At 36.5% G+C, this 18,754-nt stretch overlaps 1 protein-coding gene across 6 annotated transcripts in view; it reads left to right on the forward strand.

Annotated features, from left to right (window-relative positions):
• RALGPS1 (Ral GEF with PH domain and SH3 binding motif 1) overlaps positions 1-18,754 on the forward strand; it is a 135,312-nt gene that overhangs the window by 97,743 nt on the left and 18,815 nt on the right. For all 6 annotated transcript variants that reach the window (XM_076355191.1, XM_076355194.1, XM_076355193.1 and 3 more), the window contains 3 exons: positions 1,239-1,376; positions 3,064-3,157; positions 12,550-12,617. In XM_076355191.1, coding sequence (XP_076211306.1) covers positions 1,239-1,376; positions 3,064-3,157; positions 12,550-12,617 — 300 coding nt within the window. The remainder of the gene's footprint in view (positions 1-1,238; positions 1,377-3,063; positions 3,158-12,549; positions 12,618-18,754) is intronic.

The raw sequence follows: 18,754 nt of genomic DNA on the forward strand, positions 1-18,754 counted from the left end.
GTTACTGAAGTAAATAGATGAGCCTTGCATTATGCTTTCATAGTAGCTTTCATGAGTTTTGCAAGACTGTGTTGCAGAATTATCTTTCAGTTTTCCAGAGTTAAAAAATAAAACTTTCTAGACAATCTCAGTGATGATTCAGTTTTCTCAAACTTGATGACTGTATATTGTATATACTTCTCAGTCAGTATTTTTCCCTTAGTTTGTGATTGCTTTCTAACTGTTCTAGGGCTGTAAAAGCAGCCCACTACAAATCATAATGGTATTTGTGAAACTGAATGGCATGTGTTGATAAAAAGCAGTTGCGTACCATGCAAGAAATGTTATGCTGTATCATGAATTCATTTCAGCCTTAAGCCTTTTCTTTCTTACATAATTTGTAAAGGTAAAAGTACCGTATGACAGAGATGAACTGCGAAATACCTGCCTACCAAACATTGGATATAGGTATATTTTTGATGATGAAGATAGCTGACATCTTGCCACACATGACTTCTGTATATAATATGCTTCTTTACCAACCAAAAATGACATTTTGTCTAGTCAGCCAGTGCTTTGGAAAAGTGCAATACAAATAAGAACAATCAGCATTTTTGGCGACTACAATAATCACCATCTTTCTGTATTTACTGAGAAATCCGGGCCTAGGCAAACAACTATGCCATTTTTTCAGTTAAATTCATAAATAAAGACCTTTTCTTTATGCTTTTGTAAATCATCACATAATCAAAACCTAAATATCATCTCCTGTTGTCTTCTAGCAAATGTAGCCTGGAGCCCCAGCCAAAACATGTGGTAATATCTTAATGTAGTAAATAGTGGCAGACCTAGAAGGCACTACAGTGCAGTGCTAAACTCTATTCATTGTGGCCAGAGGCTGTTGTGCTTGCTGTCAGCTCCACGCAGACTGCCTGTAACTGTCATCATCGGTTTGTGGCAGCTGTCACTCTTTCTTTTTTTAGCGTCCTTGTTATGGTCCTGCAAATTGCTCATAGTAGACATTAGCCTGTATAAGTCCACATGAGCAAAATTTTTTCTGTCCTTTTTTAAGAGGTGTCATAGAACTCAAGCGCTAATTATGAAATTTTTCAACATGCAAATCTCAAGCTCACCTTTGTGTAATGGGCCCAGACCACAGTGGGGGTAAATAGTTGCTGGCTGTTAAATTTGTTAAAAATGATGCAACTATTTCTGTTTGAAACACTAAATCAATTGGTTGATTGATTTGTTTGTTTCAGGAATTTATCTCTTGGATTTAATCTACATTGATTCTGCATATCCCGCTTCAGGCAGCATTATGGAGAATGAACAAAGATCCAATCAAATGAACAATATTCTCCGAATAATAGCTGATCTGCAAGTCTCCTGTAACTATGGTTGGTGAATTTTGTTATATCTATTAAGCCTTAACTAAAATTTCTTTAGTACAACATCATGAAAGCGGATTTCAGCCCTGTGTAAAGGCAACACAAGAGGCTAACATTGGTAGAGTTGAACACTAGTATGTGATGTAGCTTCCACGTTTGTGCAGTTTCAGTCTTACTGGTAAATTAGGCCAATAAGCATGTATTCTAAATTGTAAGGGCTATAACAGAAGTTGTGCAGAGTTTACTGCTACATGTGGACTACAAATGTCATGCTTTCAGGTACAGCTATTGCATTTGGGTTATATTCTGTTTCTACCAGAGGCAGTCAGAGAGAATTATCTCAATATCTTTCCTTTCCTTTGCAGTAGATATGATGTCTTTAGAGTATAGAATGTGTTAATTTCATTATCATTTTATTGTTAGTATCCTGATGGTATGTTTACAAAATGAAATACAAATATTTCAATCTATACAACAGTTGTTAAATTGTGTGTTAAGTTTTTCCACATACCTCACTTGTTGATGAAGTGAGGAACATGAGAGAGCTGCTTCTTTTTGTTAAAAAGATTTTACTCTCAAATTCATTTATGCAATTCTAGCCTGTTAGTGAAGCCTTATGTCAAGAAATGTGCTGGTTTGGGGGTCTTGACAAATACTCAGCATACTGTTGGTCACTTAGCACGACTTTTCATTACTTAAACATGAAACAAGCTGGAAAATCTTGAGAGCAGCTGTACAATTAAATAAATTCAGAACATTTAAATGCTACAGTTTTGGAGAGTTTTGAATAGGAAAAAAAAATTAAATGTTAGATTGTGAGAAAATGAGGTGAGAAATTACTTGTGTATGCTTAAGTATCCAGCCCATGTCCTTTGTTGTCAACTTCGGTATTATAAAGTATTTAAAGGTAGAGACTAGGCATAATAATGTAAGATTCTGAATAGCTAGATTATTCAATTATCATGTTCTTATTGTGAGTTTCATTTTGTCTTTGAATACTTTGAATGACAAAGAAACCTCATTATTTCACTGACCCTTTACTTTTTACAGTTTTCGCAGCTTCTGGCATTGCTATGCATTAATTTTGAGTGCTTTTGTTAAAATCGGAATGAAAATTAAAATATGGCTTTGAAGAAACAATACTCTGGAATAGTGGGTGCCTTTAAAATAGTTGTCCTTATGAGAGCATAAAAGTTAAGTTAGGTACTCCAAGGCATGTTCCTGTCTATGTACCATTCGTGAAAGGATTTTTGTCATTCTGAACTTAGTGTCTTTCTTTCTTGGTATTCAGCATTGTAATTTTTAAGTCTCTTCGCTTCATGTTCATATGAGAATCACTGACAGCTGCAGCTGCAGGCTTTAATTTCCCCCAGAACAGTGAGCACAAAATTCAAGCAGGGTTTGCAGCAAATAACTCTTTTCCACTTGTGAGATAGCATATAATAAAATCCACTAGCTTTCATGATGATGAAATGCATCTGTGTTTTCTTTAACAACTGAGCATCACTTTTGCTCAATCAAATCTTTAACATCTTCTTAGAGTCAAAGTAATATTTCTGCCTGATTTATTCTTTAGAATGGTCCAAATTCTCTGTTTCTATTAAGATAACCATAAGAACCAGAAAGAAAACCTGAAAGAATAATTAATTTTGGATGACATGAATGTTCATCTTTTTTTTGTTTGAACACTCCACAGATCATCTTACAACACTGCCCCATGTGCAAAAGTATTTGAAGTCTGTCCGTTACATTGAAGAACTTCAGAAATTTGTAGAAGATGACAATTATAAGTAAGTACTATTCTTTTCTTCAGGTTTTAGGGAATTTAATGGAAAGATCACTTGGCTGTTAGTTTGAATAAGAGTTGAATAAAAGGCCATTGGCTGAAGATGTTTTGGGGTTTGTCTGGTGTTATTAATATTTTATTAATGGAGCTGATAATACCAGGATGCCTGAGTAAAATCCAGAATGACAGTCTTCCTTTATGACTCTAACCAGATTTCCAAAACAAAATGTCTTTGTAAAAGTTAAAAGCAGATGAAAATCTAGTCTTTATTCTATTACATGATTCTGTATTCTCAGAATTTTGTTCAGGAACCCTAAAGCCGTCTCCAAAATGTCCAGGATTGACTCTATGCTATTGTAAATAATATATTAAAAACATCTTCCAATTTCAAATTACTATTTTTAATAAGCTGGTACTTAAGATATAAACCTGACGATTTTGGGGGTTTAAGCATGTTAAAGCCACGCTTACAAAAGAGGTGGGGAAGAGCTAACCCACACAGTGGTGTGAAATAGACACCATAGAGCACATTGGTCAGTATGTGAATGTGCTCCAGTTAAAGGAAGTGATAATCCCTGGCCAATAATTCTGAAAGAACTAGCACATTAAATTATAGGTCTGGCAGCCAAGGTTTTAAATAACTCAACCAAGGTAGATGCAATGCTATATAATTAGCTCTTGACAAATATAGTATCTCTGTTTAGGTGAACAGAATTATAAGTATTCAAGGCAACCAGATGTTCAGTAATATGATGGTGGTATGAAGGGTTTTAGAATATGTTTTGGAGAGCAAGGTTGCTAACGAAATTCTTTAAAACTAGTCTTGTTACCAGTTTTATTAAATACTTCAGTTAAGAACTTTGTCTCAGAATTTGTGTGTACTTAGACCATATGCTAATAAAACAGTGTTGGAAGGGTTCATTGAAGTAGAAGATGATTTGGATATCACAGAGGAAGAATCAGATGGCCTGATGACTAAAATGGAAGTGACACAAAAATCAAAATGTTACTTATTTATTCTAACAATAATTTATGGTGTTGATCAGTAGATGTCTGTCAGAAGTGAGATACAGCCATGAAAAGACAAATTCATCCAGCTCCCTATCAAATATAGTGTTTCTATAAAAAATTACATTGTTAATACTGCTTCAAAAGGAGTTGGTGAGACCTTATGTGGAGTACTGTACGTGATTCTGGCCATCCATGCTTAGAGTGGGTTTAAAAAAATGCTGGTGCAATCAGGTGGATAAAGTCTGTCTTGTAACACTAGACGTAAAGAAGTAGGTTTGGCTTTAGCCTAGAAAAGGAGAAGTTTAGGTAATAGAATCACTATGTATAAACACAAGTGGGAGAAAATAGGGAGGGTAAAGAGCAATTTAAACTAAATTGTAATGGTAGCACAAGGATAAATGAATACAAAAATTTAGAAGCTAAATGTTGAAATATGGTTCCTAACCATCAGAGTAATGGAATTCTGGAACAGCTTCTTAATCAGAGTAGCGAGACAAATAATTAAATAATTTTAAGTTGAAACTTGATCAGTTAATGAAATGAAGGCTACCAGTTGGTGTTTGTGAAAAGAAAAGAGCAGATTCAGTGAATCAGAAGACTGTGTATTACCAGTGTGGGGTCATACACATAAGAGCATAAAGAATGACCTACCCTAACCATTCTACATTTCTGTGCAATTATAGCTGATATTGCTGGCATACAGATACAAAATCCTACTTAGTTCAGGAAATAAAGGTGTCACCATATTAGAGACAAAAAAAAATCATGTTTGAGCATAGCATGAGTCAAGCAATATGTCTTTTCTCTCCGATTTTGAACATAACTGCAGTTGGTGGTAATTCCAGCTGCCAAAGCTGTTCCAGTTAGCTCTGGTTCAGGCCACTGTGCATACAATACTATTCCTCAGCCAAATCTGTCGATACGGATTCTTGTGATAAATGTGTGTGGAACTTTGTTTTTCCTGAGAAAATAATTCTAAAAGTAAAACCATTCAGACAAGGTATTCTTTTGGAACTTCTCCGAGTATTATCGGGACATACTTCAAATAGAGAGAAAATGTCCAAAATTTGTCCCTTTGCTTAGGGTAAACTTCAGCAAAAGAAGCTGAACCAGCATTGGGTAGTTCACTGCAAAAGATCATACTTGGCTATGGTTTGATAGGTTTGTGCTTTTGTGTCTGTTTGATCACAGATACTAAGAATAGTGATGTTTCTGTAGGAAAATTATTTGGAAAAAAAGAATGTGTTTGTATGATGTTTTCGTAGCAAAATTTATCTGCTTCATGGAATTAGAATTCCTGCCAGAGTACTGATGATAGAATGCATATGTTCTTCCTTTTCTCATGACATTGTAGATGTTTCACAAATAGAGATGCATTGTGCAACAGATGCACATGGAACATTAGCATTCCGCACAGCCTTTTGAAAAGGTCAGGCAGTCCAAGACTTGTGTTAAGGGTAGTCTGAGATTTAAATCTCAATGTTAAAATTTAACAGATGGTCATTATTTACTAATTTCCCACATACTTCCGTGCTTCATTAAAGTCGCGAACGTAGAGCAAAATTAAACTGAGTAGTAATTGGTAAAGGTGAAGAATTGTCATTAGTATAGGCTTTACAGCCTTTGGATTCAAGGAACTGGTCATGTTGCTTAATTTGATTTTTAGATGGAGTTTCCTGATGATGCATCAATGTTAACATTATATATACAATAGCTTTCATGAACTGTAATATCTTAGGAAAAACAGATTAAACAAGTGGTTTCTGTAAGTATATGATACTGTAACATAATATTTGGAAAAACTGCAAGTTATGAGTAATTCCAGTTTAAATTTGAAAATCATTTTAACTTCAGCAGCAGCCTTTCTGATAATGCTGGAAGGTATTTGATGTATCTTAAAGATCGTTTAGTATTTTTTCTTTTGATTTAGTTATTTGTGAGAATATTTCAATCAAATTTAGCAGTTTTCTTTCTAGGCTTCACTATGGCAAGGAAAAACTGGACTGAAGTCATAAGAGGTATTAAAAAGAGGGAAAGATTTGATTCTTAGCATAGTAAAGTTGCTGCAGTTTATATACATTGGAGAACTTTGACCTTTTTCTACCATGTTTGCTTCATCAGAATAAAGCTGTAATTTAAAGTCGGTATTCATCAAAACTCATCGCAACTACCCTTAAAGAGAACTCTCATTCCTCTTCCATCTTTGTATTTGATGAGAAGTTTTGGGATTTTGTTTTGAATATTTGATCTCACATTTTCCTCTCAGTTTTCCCTAGTGGATCTTCAGTTTCATAGCATTTTCTGGTCCCATGCCAGAAGAAACTGTAAGCCTTAAAAAGGCAAAGAGTGTGAAGTTTTTATAGTGTTGAAAGAATCTCCTCTCTCTTTCTCTTTCCAGTGACCACTCTTTTTGAGCCAGGGACAGCATTAGTGGACTCTGAAGAGATGTATGCTTGACCTTTGGCAGGGAGAACAGAACTATCTCTGTACCAGGCTGTCAGGGAGAGAAGCTTAGATAGTTGCCCTAAAATGTATTGGCAGGATCCCAACACACGTTTCGCCAAATGAGAACTTCAATTACACTGAAAAGGAAAATTTGGCAGCCACTTTATATAAACAAAGCTTTTCTCTACAATTTTTGTGCCATTCCAATTGCTTGCTTTAGGTTCGTGCTTGTCAGCAAGTAGGAACACTCCAGAAAACCCCTGACAATGATGTCATATCCTAAAAATAATACATCTTTCTTGCTCAGCCCATATACTGTTCTCTGCAGAAGCTGAGAAATTATAACGTTTGCTAGTTACAAGACTAAGGGGGCAAAAATAAGACCTAAAGCATCAGGACTCCTTCCAGTTATACCCGAAATGTATTGCTAATCATTGTTATCTCAGGGCATCACTGGCAGCCAATGGGCTTCAGAGGTACCATGACGCAGCTGCTGCAGGATCTTCCTCCTCCTCCAGGAGTGTAAGAAGTGATCTGAGAAGAGTGCTTGTCCCCAGATATGCAGTTTTTCCCTGAGCTAGACAGTGCTATCCAAACATTGTGGCACCATGCCACATCCTTTCCTAACCTGCCATGCCTCACAGCGGTTCCAAAACAATTATTTTTGCTGACCTTTTGGTATCATTAGGTCACAGTTGTTCTTGGTCCTAATTTGCCTTGGTATTCTCCACTGTTGTTCTTTGAGTAAAGCCAGTTTGAGGACTATTATTTATATTACAATGTTATCTGGACAGAACAATCAGGATTGGAATCCCATTCTGTAGGCTGCTATCTATACATATAATTCAGTTCTTTAGAGCATATTAGGCAAGACACTGATATTCCAATATACTAGTAAGATGATTTACAGAAAAATCAGTTCAAATTTAGGTTCAGATAGGCAGGATGCTATCGGAAATAATCCAAGAGAAGTTAATAGGCAATTAAAACATTATACTGACTCCTAACAATGATGGTGCTATAAAAGTGCCAGCTGCACCATATTGTTTTTAGTCTTATGGTAACAGGAATTGCATGACAGGTGCTTAAAATATTAGTACTTGTAACAGTGAACCTTGGCCCCAGTCCATCTTAAATAGGCCTCCCAGGCAGCTATATTCTCTGGACCTTTTCAACCAAGAATTATTATCAAAAGCAGGGGTAGGGGGAAACCTTCACTGTTAGTCTGATATTTCCAGTGATCCAGTAGCCATATGGATCAATAGCTTTGGTTGTGACTTGGCTGCCTCTTCTACAGGACAGTCTCGGGGACAGTGAAGCTTCCAGAAACTGTTGGATCTACTGTTTAAGTGCTACACAGGCAGCCCAAAATGTTCCAGATATGTCAGACCCATTTTTCTTCGTGCACAAATACTGGTCAGAAATGCCCTGAGTGACAGCTTTGAGGACTGCACTGCTTTATTGCAACTTAGATCTTCCTTGTCTCAAGAAAGATGAATAAGTTTTGTTCAGCCTCCTCATGGAGCAGCTAAATTTCCTGTTCATGTAAGGCTATTCTCTGTCTTCATTCACTTGCTTAATATTAGGAGAATTGAGTAAAAGTAGCTTTACCGTCCTAGAAGTAGTTTTATCCTGTACTGAAGAGCATACTCCCATGAAACAGAACTATGTTCAAGACTGGCTACCTATTTTATTTTCTGCATTATGTTAGGTTCCTCTTTTGGCGCTTATCGGGAAGGTTACTTTTAAATGTAACTCAGTAGGCATAGTGTAGCACTCAGTAGCAGAGTGTTATGTAGGACTAGGTTGGGATAGAGGTCCAGCTTACTTTACAGAGCATACCAGCCCTAACACATCCCAGAAAATATTTTGAGTATCAGGCTTAAAAAAAAAAAAAATGTTTATGTCATCTTTTTACTATCCAAGAACAAAGCCTTCACATACTCTCCCTATGCCTTGTTCTTTAAAAGCTTTGTCTTAAGTCCTAAAGGTAAATTGGTGGTTTGTTAATTCAGTAAGTCTCTATGCTGATTTTTTTCCTGGAGATTTTACTTCTAGGTTTTGTTTCACCTTAGATTGTTAATACTAACTCCTCAATTGTGGAATTTCAGTTTCTAATGGACAGTTTCTGAGGTTGATATCTAGGATTTATCCTGGCATGTCTCTTAGCTGAACTCTTGCTGTATAATTTTGGAATGTTGAAATTTCATTTGTCAGCATTTAGACCTTGCACTAAGACTAGGCTTCCTCACCATGGTAAAGCAAAGATTTTGTTTTTGAAAAGAATTCCTGGAAAAAAAAAATTCTAACACTGCTGTGATATTGTATGAAGATAGTGACTTATAAGATGAATTTCTGGTAATATACAGGTGCAAACACAAAAAAGAGAACGTCTTTATGAATTATGAGTGGTTTATTAGGCATGCTGGAACAAAGGTAGTTTTTACTTGTAGTAATACTAGTGAATATCATTGGGGACAGCAAGCTGTGAGAATATAATTTAGCATGTGATGATATGAATGATGAATGTTGGTTGTAAGCACATCACGCATCAAAGTCTGCACAGACCTATTGATAGTATCACACTAAGCCTCTGAGGGGCCAAAGGTTCTGACTCGGTGAGTGCTATTTGGGAGACATTGCTCGTGCTGCTGGCATAACTGTATGCACATGTAGCGAGGTGAGAGCAGATGAGCATGCGTGTGCATGCATGTAACCTGTGCTTCTCAGTGGAAAATGCAGTGTCAGAGGAATTGCAGAAATGAATTTGGGTGGTGACAAACAAGCCAAGACTGGTTCAAACTGTACTGACTGTCAGTATCTCTTATTTGAAATTAAAATGTTTTTTATTGTTTCCAGCCTTCTGGAGGAGAGAAGGTGGTCCAGGAATGACCTCTCATTGTCAGAATATATTCCCTTTTCTCACAGTATATTTTAAATATTTTGTTAAACATGTCAGCATCAGTATTTTATGTTTACCAAAACTCAAATTTAGGCTCATATTTATTTGTTGTTCTTTTAATACATCCTGTATTTTCCTAAGTTGAATAGCTAAATTGCATTTTTGTTATTTTGAAAACATTGCAGAATTCTGGCATTGTTGAAGTCAATGGCCAAACTGTCAGAGACTTAGCAAGGGCTAAGATTTCAGTGTACTTTAACATAACCAAACAGATAAACAATATTATCTAACTTTACATTTTCTAGAGAGATGACCGGTGGAGAGTGATGTAATCTCATTTTATAGCACTAAAGACTCACTTGTTGCTCTGTCAGTGAACTTTTAAGTGCAGCACACACCACAGGTGCTTTCTAGATTGTATAATGATACCATGCCTCTTTCTAAAACCTTGTTAAAAGCATAAATCTGTTAGGTCTTACTTTCTACTGTTACCTTCTCCTTTTCTTCTTTACAAGAATATTTTTAAACAGAAAGAGAATAGTATAGTACAAGTAGTTTCATGGAAGTTGATCTTACTTGCTTTTGTCAGATGTTCTGGTCACTGAAGAAGGTATAAGAATGCTCTTGCCTTAAATCTGATAGCAGGTCATGGCACATCCCCTTATGTACATACTCGTAGGCAGTATTTTACCTGTGCTGTTTTTCAAACATGTTAAGAGTTGTACTGGGTCTTGGAGCTTGATACATAGTAAGCTAATTAAGTTGATTAAAAAAATGTGAAGTTGGACAAGTGATTTGTGGCCTCCTCAGGTATGTGAGGTAGTCCTGCCACAATTGCTCTGAAAAATACCTGATTCTGTAAATAGTTGTCTGAAATGATAGACTGGACCTGCTTAATGAGCACAATTCAGTTCAGCATGCTTAAGAGTCTAGTCTGTTATCCTTACTTATAGATTTAAATTCCTTTTAGTCTAACAAAGCAAGAAATTTTGAGGAGGATTGCATTACAAATTACATAATTGTAAAAGGGAGAAGCTATTTGCTTACATGGATTGAATTGCAGTCATACCTTTTTGCAATGGGCTGATTAGACAAATGTTTCCACAGTGACCAAATAAATTGTGGCTATTGCCACAGGGGACTAATAAAACTGAGTAATTTATTTGATAACAGGATAAGGAAAGAGCATCAGAGATGAGTTCCTCAAAGCTGGCAGAAACTAAAACATGCAGTTACCACATGTGGGGAAGGATAGGTAACAGTTCCCTTCTACAGACAGAAACAGAAGAAAGAAATTAGCAATTGTGGAACAGTGATGGGTTAGCAGGAGAAGGGTTGTCTGCTTCTGTTTGGAGAACAACTGTTTTGTGAAACAAGTTGACATGAGTGTTGTTTTGCATAAGGGCTCTGGTTCGTCAAATATGAGCTAACCCGGTATAATGAGCTTAATACCCAAATTTCTCAATATCTGTAAATAGCACAGTTCTGCAGGAAGATTCTTAAAACCAAAAATTTTTTTTAAAAAGCTTTCTGCGCAAAAATCAAGCTCATAGCATGGGAACAATAGACCTCTAATATAGTAAGGAACAGATCAGCCTTAAAAATGAACAAAGGAGTAACTACTGTGCAAGGGATGCAACTGGAACATTTCTACAGGCATGGAAGATAAATTCACACAGTAGGGCCCTATTTACAGGGAAAGACTTCATTACGGTTTTTTGCCATTTTTGCATAGTGAAAAGAATTCCCGTATGATTAACATCTGAGTCATGCACTGAGTTATATTATCGTAACTTTCTCATTGTTGGCTTCTAGGAGAGGCATGTTGCCACTTCCTGGTCACAGAAATCATGTTGACAGAAAGAAAAGATAGTTTGGAAAGGAATGATTCATTACCTATTTGAAATACATTACTTTGGATAGTTAAAAGAATCTAGTACTATCAGAAGAGTAGAAATTCTAAAACATGAAAAGGGACCATAGGTTTGTTAACTAACTTCACACTAAAACATAGTTGACAATGTTTGAATACTGTGGAGAATGGACTGGAAGGTATTCCCCATAAAACTCTGTGTACATGAAAGACAAGGTAGTAAGGAAAGTGATAGTTAAGTCATACATAATATTTTGAAATGCTGTCATAGGTTCCTCCACCCCCAGCCCCTTTGCATGTTTTTATCTAAAGTTAAAAAGACTTACACTGGTGTTTGTGTACAGCAGAGTACTGCAGTCTGTAGCTTGAAACCTTCACAACTTCTTTGCGTGTTTAATGCTGTGCAATGACAGCAGTTATTTCCTTTGGTTTTATGCCTATTCCATTAAAATTTACTTAACATTGTAGTCCTCCATACTTTTTTGTCAAACTGGTACGGAACAAAGGACCCATGAATGTCAAGTTAAGAGTGCATAAACTTGAGAGGTGGCAGAAGTCATGTGCACTGGAAGATCAAGACATGTGTTGGAGTGCTGAGATAAGGCAACAGTGAGTGCATCATAAAACACATGGAGTGAGGCAGAGGGGCATATAATATCATAACTTTCTTCTAATTATCTTCTTTTACTATTAAGTGTTGTTCACTTTACCCACTTATGCTCCTTTTGTGTAAGTCATAGTAACTAATAGTTCTAAATAGCTGAGTACACATTTCCACATGGTAACAGAATAAATTCACTTTTCTTGCACAGAGGGAATAAAATGTTTGCTATTAGGTTTGTATCTAAATTTACTAACTTTTGGAGGGGGTTTTTTCAGGTGAAAGACTATATGAACTTACATTTTTATACTGATAGGGAGTATAAAAGTATCAATTTCCGTTTCTGTTTTCATAGACTTTCCTCACAGTTTCTTTCTTGGATCTAACAGGTAGTGGTTTACTTTAAAAAAATTACTGTTTTGTTACATAACAAAATAAATAACTACACTTCCAACAAAGTAAAATTCCTGCTTACCGCTGCCAAAATAATTACTTACTTCAGTTTCTTTCAACTTTTATTGAGAATTTTTTTTTGTTAATTTCTCTAAAAACTTGTTTTTCCAGATTATCATTAAGAATTGAGCCAGGTAACAGCTCTCCTCGACTGGTTTCCTCCAAAGAAGATCTTGCAGGTATAAAACTTCATTTGAAAATTTGAGTAAGGAAATAATTTTAATTACAGAAATCCTCCACTGAAATATATGGGAAAACCCATTTTATATCAGAGGGGTTTTGGAGGAATTAATCAGTTTCAGATATGGGCTTTTATTGCAATTACAGAATTACCTCGTAAGGGCTGTCACAGAGAATTGATCCCTTCCCATGCATATGCCCAGTTTCAGAACATCCTTGGTCCAGAACACCACTACTCTGACAGTTGTAAAAGATCTGATGTTTATTGCAAATTTCTACATAGCCAGGTGTACTTGGGTTAGCACTGTCCTTTGTTTTAAATAATTTTCTTCCTTGATGATACTCACCCTCGGAGGTTCTTACAGTAACAAATTATATCCCACATACCAGGACTGATTTCACACATACCAGCATTCTTTTGACTAGGCAAAACAAATCCATTGATCTTAAATGAATAAAAACAATCTGATTTCAGAAGACTTAATTTGCAGAGATTGTAGAGGAGGGATGTACTGTTATTTGCCTTTCTGGAGAACGGGTTTACCTGGATGGCAGAGAGGAGTGTTTTTAAGATGATTTATTAGTAGGTTTCACATTTTTAATAGGTAGCATAAAATCTATTGAACTTTCCTGTGCTGAGATTAAAAACCCAGCTACAGCACAGCACGGCTAAAATTAATCCCTGGAATTGACCAGTGCAAATTGCCAAGGTTGTCAGTATCAATACCAAGTCATCCACTAACCTTGTTACCGTATCAGAATCTACTCAGGGACCATCATTCCCAGTAGTATTGCTGTGAGCTTTTTCATCCAGAAGCCAGACCTGGTAATTCAGAGGTATTATCAGTAGCATGAGTCATCAATAAAGATTGCTGACTTGTATATAAACAATTGCAGTTCGAGGGATAACACAGGGTGTTTGTTAGCATTGGAACAGAAATTAGATTGTGTGATTTTTTACAAATGCTTGCATTTTCATTATTTAATAAGTGAAGAAGGAAGAGCGCTCTTTCAGTACAAACAAATCAATGCAGTGAACAACATTAGAAATTCTCCTTTCAGGTTTCTGTGTGAACTAACACATAAATTTGAGACCATTTCCTTGTGTAAAGTGGGAGGACAAAAAATTTGTAATAGCTTTTAGAAACACCTAAAAAACTACAGTACCATCCATAAGTTGACCAAAACAAATCTGCTGTACCAACACAGTTTATTTCTATGAACAGACTAAACGAACATCAGACTATGTGAAATGTACTTACTACTATAGGAGCCATTATCTCAAAAGCTGTTCTATTTTAATCTCTTAACCTGAATGGCCAATTTTCTGTCTTACTATGTTAAACCATGTGTGAATGTAAAAAACCCAAGGGGGCCAGACCACATCTGACAAGCAATTTCATTTGGCATTCAAAATGTCTTTTCTTCTCACCGAGAGAGAGGCAAGTGAATGAAAGAGAGAAAGAAAAAGGAAGATGCTAAATATGAAAGGAGAAAAATAAATACAGATGTTTTTCCTCCACCTCTCAGCTCTTCATGTTGGCTGCTGTGAAACCCTTTCTAAGTGTCAAATGGCCAGTCATTTATAGGGAACAGTTGTCTCAGGATCGTGAATGCTATTCCCAGAGTCAAATAAACATTTGACCTCATCTTCAGTCCATACAGTTCTAAGGAAAAAGGAATAAAATCTATAGAAATAATAATTTGGAAGAAAACATTTCTTCACGAAGGCGCTCTCCCCCTCCCCCCTCAATGCTCAGTATTATTAATTGCTGTGTAAAATACAAGGAAGTAGTTCACAGGAGGAAATTTTTTTTTAACTAGGTAAGTTCAAAAGGAGTTCTTAATTAACACTGTCTTTGTACAGACGTGTCTGGCTGGGATGGAGTTAACTTTTCCCATAGCAGCCCTCATAGTGCTGTGCTTTGTATTTGTAGCTAGAAGGGTGTTGATAAGGCACCAGTGTTTTGACTACTGCTGAGCAGTGCTTGCAGCATCAGGGCTGTCTCTCCAAACCCACCCCCCCGAAAAAGGCCAGTAGGCTGGGGGTGGGTAGGAGGTTGGGAGGGGACATAGCCAGGACAGCTGACCTAAGCTGACAAAAGAGATATTCCGTACTATATGACGTGCTCAGCAATAAAAGCTAAGAGAAAGGACGAGGAGGGGCATTCGTTATTAGGGCATTTGTCTTCCAAAGCAACCACTGCGAGTGCTGAAGCCCTTCTTCCCAGGCAGTGGCTGGACATCGCCTGCTGATGGGAAGTAGAGGGTAAATTCTTTTTCGTTTTCCTTTGCTTCCACCCGCAGCCTTTGCTTTTCTTTATTAAACTGCCTTTATCTCAACCCATGAGGTTTTTTTAATCTTATTTTCTCCCGCCCTGTCCTGCGGAGGAGGGGGAGTGATAGAGCGGCTTGGTGGGCACCTGGCAGCCAGCCAATGTCAACCCACCACATCATGTAATATTTTGTTTTGCTTTTGTGAGGATTTGCTTTTTCATACTTGAAACTTAAAATTAAGTCATTGCCTCTCATATGATTATATCTTACATATGTAAAGCAGACATACGAGTGAACTTTTTTGTTTTCTGGCTTTCACTTTGTATTACTCACATTTAAATGCTTTACACTAGGGTTTTGATGTTAACATTTCATGAGGATGGTTGTGGAAGTTCTGACTTTGGTCGTAGCAGCATAGTATGTGATCATCACCAATACTCTGTAATTCTTAATTGAGGGCTTAGACTTTATTAGAGCTGTAATGGAAGGCAATTATAAATACAGTTCCAAAGTTGGAAACAAGAACTTTGAACTCTTCTGAGCCAGGCGAGTAATGGCTTTATACTGCAGTAAGCTCAGCTGGAGCTGAGCTCAATCATATATTGATCGGGACAATGTTCAGTAGTACCTACTCAATTGAATATGTGATCATATGGTTCCTGGCAGTATTAGGAGAGGGTGAACTTTCCCCTCTGAATCTGCAGTGCCCCAATATGCTCTGTAAGGTTGCTTTATTCAGAGTGAGAATTAATATGATGACTAGAAACCAAGTCTTGAGTCATTCCTATTGCTCCATTCTTCGGTTAGTATTTCCTTCGAAAGCTTGACACGCTTGTGGACTGCTGTATTTCTTGCTCAGCTAGAGAGTTCTCACTTACTGCCAGTTAGACAATGAATGCCACCAGCATTTTGTAATACCCACATTAATTTTTCAGTGACCTGCACCTATGTGGCTGCAAAAATGCTACTAAAGGGAATCCAGTGTACTTTATTGAAAAAACAAATTAATTCCTGGAGAAGGTTAGTTAAGTAAGCTAGCATGAATTCAAATTGAAATTTAACTAAGCATGAAGGCAATAATTTATTGTTTATTTCACAACATTAATAAATAGAAATATAGCCATATGTTAGTCTTGAATAATTCCAAGCTAAAATACCGAAATATCAGTAATGAGATATTCGACCATGGAGAATTAAAAATAGCAGTTGACTGGAAGGTATTCCAGTCGACGTTACTTGGATTGAAATTATAGTTTGAGATTATTTCCACTTCAGCCATTGTGTGTCAGGAGTAAATCCTTTGCAGTCAGCAAGCTATAATGATAAGAGATGATCTCAAAATAGTTTAGGCAGTAGTTTAATGTTCCAGTCAACAGTTTAAGGCATAGGAGTCTGAATATAGTGATTTTAAGGTAAAATAAAGGTTCTTGGCCCATAAGGGCAGTCATCAGTTCAGTTCTCCTGATAGTCAAAAAGTTAATATGTTACTAATAGCAATAAGTCTAGTTGAGTTCTGCATGTGACATACTGCCTTCTTATAGGTTGCCATGTGTTTCCAAATACGGAGAGAAAGCTCGATATCGTGGTAATAATTCCAAAGTCTGTAATGGACTTAAGTGCAGGGAATAGTGTCTTCTTCATGTCCTAAAGTATAATTAGTTGTGTTGATGATGGAAATGGATTTTCCTTCTCAGCATTGTGACTTTATCTTCTACCCAACTTCAGTTTTGTTTCTTTCAAAAGAAGATTAACAGTTTACTCTAGCCAGGGACATTGTGGGTTTCTCTTTTTCCCCTTAAAGTATCTTTATGAGTGTGAGGCTCAATAAAACAGTTAAATCCTTCATATTTCTGTTTGCAAAGTACTGGAGAAAACCGTGTGTCCATTTTCCACTTTGGTTGCCAACTGGTTTTCCAGTAAATTCAAACAGGAGGCAGACATCTGATTAAAGTGAATGTCTCACAACAAGCTATGTTTTGTATATTAGTGGCTAAGATGGTCTCATTTAATTACCAAATGCATATATAATTGTGAATAGTGCTTTCACAGGAAGATTTCATACCTTCCATAATGCTGCAGAGATTCTTGTCTCTTGCAAGTAGCATTTAAAAAGGAGCTTTAAACAGTTTAATTGTATGTTTTCAGGAACTGTGTGATTCACACAACTTCCTTGGCAGCAACTTAAGTCTGCTCATTCTGCCTTGCTATGGTTTGAGAGAGAGAGAATGTAGCTGGAGAGCTTATAGTATGCTAACTGTTCACAGTTTCCAGTTGAATTAGCTGTAAAAGACATCTGTGTTCCTGCAGTGTTGGCTAGGAGATGCCCAGCATTTATGGTACAGCTATTAGATTGTTTTGGAAGGTATAACTCAATACGTTTTCCCAGAATGAAAGAAAAGATTTAATGTAATATATGGTAAATAAGTTAGCCTTCTAAGCAACTGAAGTTCCTTAGAATTGCACACCAAGTGTAGCGCAGTATAGAAAACTTTATGTATGTTCTTTATCATCTTAATGTTATTTTGAAAAGTTCAGGGTGCAGTGCTAATCAGATTATAGAAAATGGTATATTTCAGAGAACGAGTAACCATGTTTATCCTGTCTTGGAAAACAATGTAAAAAGATAAAATAATGTTAAAATAATTGCCCTATCCAGAAAATCATATCTAATACTAAGTGACTCAAAGACTGGTCTTCATGATTCTGTGACTTTTAATGAACCCCTTCATTAAAGGTAGCATTTAGAAGTCTTCCTTAGCAACAGCCAGGCCTCAGCCGTGGGCAGCCCTTATTTTGGGGTTTTTGTTACATAATAGTCAGGGATGGACCCTCACCCCCTCCTTTTTTTTTTTTTTCCCCCAAGTAGGTCTTGGTATAATTCTTGAGAGGAGAATAAGTAGACCAGAGGTTTTATGTTACCAGCCTACCAGGAATCTGGAGTAATTAATCTGAAACAGGTGTATTCTCTTTTTTTGTTATTGGGGTAAAATTCAGCCCATTGTGCTGAGTCCATTCAGCTTTGAGAGCTGCTAAAGAACTTTTAATATTTATTTTAATTAATTAGAATCAGTAGTTTTATCGGATGTAAAGTATGTGAAATGTTGGAGTTAAAAATGTAGAAAATGCAGAAACAGAAGGAAGAAAGACTGGGATGTTTGCACATTTGTAACCCTCTGAAAGTAGGTATACTACACTAGTGATGTCTGTACAGCAGTCCCAGCATTTTAGAATAAAAAAACCCCACACCGTCATTTTCCGTGTAAACACTGAGTTTGACATTTAGTTTTGCCATTTGTTTTACTGGTTGCTTTGGCAACTAATAAATAGTTTGTGCTAAGTGCTTTAGCAGCCAGTCGTTCTGTGGAAATGAGGATTGTCTAATCCTCCTGCAAGTGCTTAGTTATTGCTTCATGTGCATACTGTCTGCTTTTCTTACGCTGTACTTAAGGTAGAAATGGAAGAACTAAATTTCTCCACAGAAGTTTACAGACCGTCCAGAAAACTTTGCTCTTTAGTTTCAGACTTACACTCATTTCCAACCTCTTCCTCTGTGATACTTTCCCTACAAATTTTTACAACTCATTGGAGTATTTTTGAAAGAAATTAGTGTCAGACAAATGTGTGAGATTCGCATGTTGTTATCAACCACTAAATCCAGCCAGAATTGGTGTGCTTTGTTTTTTTTCTTAACAGACCAAAGCTTCACGAAAATTGTAGAAGAATGTTCTGTCAAAGCAAATATAAAGTTATCAGGGAGAGAATGATCGTGCTCAGTTTTTAACTTTATCACTTTCTATTACCTTCTGTGACTTCCTTACCAAACAAGTCTCTTTAATGTCCTAGTTTACTGCTGCTTATT

Source organism: Aptenodytes patagonicus, chromosome 18 (assembly GCF_965638725.1).
Source record: "Aptenodytes patagonicus chromosome 18, bAptPat1.pri.cur, whole genome shotgun sequence".
Taxonomy (NCBI): domain Eukaryota; kingdom Metazoa; phylum Chordata; class Aves; order Sphenisciformes; family Spheniscidae; genus Aptenodytes; species Aptenodytes patagonicus.